The sequence below is a fragment of the Salarias fasciatus genome, chromosome 6 (assembly GCF_902148845.1).
Source record: "Salarias fasciatus chromosome 6, fSalaFa1.1, whole genome shotgun sequence".
In the NCBI taxonomy this organism is placed as follows: domain Eukaryota; kingdom Metazoa; phylum Chordata; class Actinopteri; order Blenniiformes; family Blenniidae; genus Salarias; species Salarias fasciatus.
This window is the reverse complement of record NC_043750.1, coordinates 39,503,300-39,506,241: the sequence shown is the minus strand read 5'-3', so window position 1 is coordinate 39,506,241 and position 2,942 is coordinate 39,503,300. Positions and strand designations below refer to the sequence as shown.

General features: G+C 47.2%; 1 protein-coding gene across 1 annotated transcript; it reads left to right on the top strand.

Moving 5' to 3' along the window:
• The first annotated feature begins 701 nt into the window (after positions 1-701).
• LOC115389876 (N-acetylaspartate synthetase-like) lies at positions 702-2,598 on the top strand. The gene is made up of 3 exons (XM_030093442.1): positions 702-918; positions 1,010-1,174; positions 2,231-2,598. The coding sequence occupies exons 1-3, from the start codon at positions 702-704 to the stop codon at positions 2,596-2,598; spliced, it is 750 nt and encodes a 249-aa protein (XP_029949302.1).
• The last annotated feature ends 344 nt before the right edge of the window (positions 2,599-2,942 follow it).

Here is a 2,942-nt window from a genome sequence, read left to right as displayed (position 1 = left end):
CCATCCTGAAGACGGCCCAGCCGGGTCAACCGTCCGTCTCCAACCACCCGCCTCAGCCGCTCGCCTGCCTCCGCCTGGAATCTGCTCATCTTATCCTCTGGATTTACCCTCGGCTCAGCCTCTGTCTGTCGGCCCTGCTACACCTGCTCTCCAGGATTCGACTCTCTGACCCGGAAATCAGACTGAGAAGCTAAATAAATCCCAGTTTGAATCACTCACTCCTGCCTTCAGTTGCCTTCTGAGTCTCAGTACAGCCCACATACCAGCTCCAAGAGTAAGACTGAATGGTTCTTAATTCTAACTCCCAAGTGATGAGTGCACAGTGAAGCGGTGAGGTTTCCACATCTTCTGGGATGGTTTGAACATTATACATTTATCAAAACCAACCTAAACTTCATGTAAGTCCAGTAGCTTTTTGTGATACAAGATATTGACACACCCTTCCGCTCGGACGGGCTCAGTGGAGATAAGAGGGCGTAACGCAGCTTCCAAAGTGCTTCTGTTGTTATCTGCTTGTTGTTACACGCTCCAACGGCTCACTCACTGTCAAATACTTGAAGAGTTGCTGTGATAGACAAGAGAACAATAGCAGTGACATCCACCTTGTGGCACAGCTGATTCTGACAGCGCGGGAAAGGACCTCCCTCACCAGAACACTGCAGAAAGGACGTCAACGATCAGGTCTTCCTCTGAGTTTTGTTATGGGACAGAAAGCACCAAAACTGGGCAACAAAAAATCCCACATTGGACTGAGACGTCCAGATGGAGAGGCTGTAACGGTACGGGAATTTGAGCCAGCGGATGAACCAGAGGTGCTGCGAATCTTCCATGAAGGACTAATGGAGATGGTCCCTGACACTGCCTTCAGAGGCCTGAGACATCACCCCGAGAGCCTGCTGCTGTACGCAGCCATCACCGGTAAGTAACTGTCCGACAGAGGAGCTCTCTCCTCTGCTTTCTGTGAAAAACCTTCCGTTGTCTGCATCATATCGCCTCTTTCCTCTGGCAGTTGTCAGCTCTGCTCTCACCATGTGTTGGTGGCTGATTTTACTCCTCCCTGCACTGGTGGTTGGTGCGCGCTACTTCTACAGCCGACGTGTGATCCACGGTTACCTGGTGGAGGCCATGAGCAGAGACATGGGAAACATCGAAGGATTTTACATGAAATCACCAGGTAAAGACATGAAATGTGTCACTAAAGCCTCTTTTTTTAAATGAAGTGGACCAAAATGTGGAAAACACTACCAGAACAAACTACAGACCTGTGCATCATCTACTCCACCAGTGGTGTTGAACTCATTTTTGTGCGAAAAAGTGTTAATATTTCACTGATAAGTTCACATTTAGTCAAACTGTCCTTTTACAACTCAGAAAAAACTTGAAATCTGAATAAAACAACTGTAATTTCAACTATATTCAGCTTCAGTTCACTGTGTGCTTAAAAACTGACAGATCACAGCGTATTTTTATTTGACTATTTACACCTTTAAAGGTAAAAAAGAAATTGTACATCTAGCTGGTCCTCTACATAGCAGGCTAGCTCAGATTATGATCAGAATAAATTATTTGCTCGGTTCGGCCGGCTGGCTGCAGGTTTGACAGCCCATTTAAACGCTTTAGAGCTGACAACTAGTGGCTAAATTGTACTTTTTTCAGTTATTGTCCAAAGTGTGCTCGGAGAAAGATCCAATTCAATCACACACACTAACAATAACATCAACAGAAACATGAGAGTTTCCAGTTCACCTTCAGTGCATGTTTTTAGACAGTGGATGACCCAGCAGAAGGACGTACAACCACAGACCTCAGCATGACTCCAGCGTGCTGCTGTGCTTCATCTCAGATTGTGCCTGAGATTAACCAAATTGCGATCTGGTGTGTCAAAACTTACAGTACAGATAACATGGGTGTCAGTGACAGTAAAATTGCCTGCAAGCAGTTTTCTCGGGGACACTTGGACTTTTCAGGAGGAACTGAAGTCTTTTTCAGTTCCTCCTTCATGACTCTAATTGAAGACTGGGTTTATTATTGATGGCAGCAGTTTTAGAGTATCAAACCATTGTTTATTCACTAATTTACTTTTCAGGAAGATTTTAATTCATTGTTCTGAAACCATCAAGTTATGTCTGAAAGTGAAAAAAGAGATAGGAATCTTTGAATATCAGTACAGGAACAATCCAGCAAGTTGAATAAATCATCACTTGTATCCGGCATGACATTTCCCTCGCAGGTTCCTGCCTCTGGGTGGCGGTGCTGGACCAAAAGGTCGTCGGCGTGGTGGCAGCGGTTGGCCAGCAGAAGGAGCCGGGCGGCGCCGTGGAGCTGCGGCGGATGTGTGTGGACCGGAGGTACCGGCGGTGCGGCGTCGGCATCGCTCTGGGGAAAAGGCTCCTGGAGTTCGCCGCTGCCAGCAGCTGCTCCTCTGTTAACCTGGGGACCACAGCGTACACGCCGGCGGCACACCGGCTCTACCAGCACCTGGGATTTCAATGTGTCGGCGTCACCGAAGGTTACGTCACACCGGGTTCCAGGCAGTCGTTACCTGAAAGACTTTTCTACAGAGTCCGATATCATCACTACACCTATAAAGTCACATGACAGAGAAACGTGCTATGTTGTTTTAAATCACACAATGCAGGCATTTTCCAACAATTCTGACACCAAAATGAACAGAAAAAGACTGTTTTCTGTGTTTTATTGATACAACACACGTGTACTTTTAAACTTTATGTGCACTCAGTCGTGCCTTAGGCCCAATCCCATTTCTCTTTCTAGCCCTCCCCCTTGGCCCTACCCCTTGGCCCTACCCCTTAGCACTCCGTTTCAAAGGGGTAGGGCCGAAAGTTAATCCCTCTGAATTGGAACACCCCTTCGACAATCGCATACGTCATCAGTAGTCGCCGCTGCCGATGACGTAGGCAGATGCGACAATTGTTTGCCGA

Excerpts from the sequence above, each read along its gene's own strand:
- LOC115389876 (XM_030093442.1), top strand. The coding sequence starts at position 702 with ATGGGACAGAAAGCACCAAAACTGGGCAACAAAAAATCCCACATTGGA. Across the intron at positions 919-1,009 it reads GCTGTACGCAGCCATCACCG|TTGTCAGCTCTGCTCTCACC; the intron begins GTAAGTAACTGT and ends TTCCTCTGGCAG. Across the intron at positions 1,175-2,230 it reads ATTTTACATGAAATCACCAG|GTTCCTGCCTCTGGGTGGCG; the intron begins GTAAAGACATGA and ends TTTCCCTCGCAG.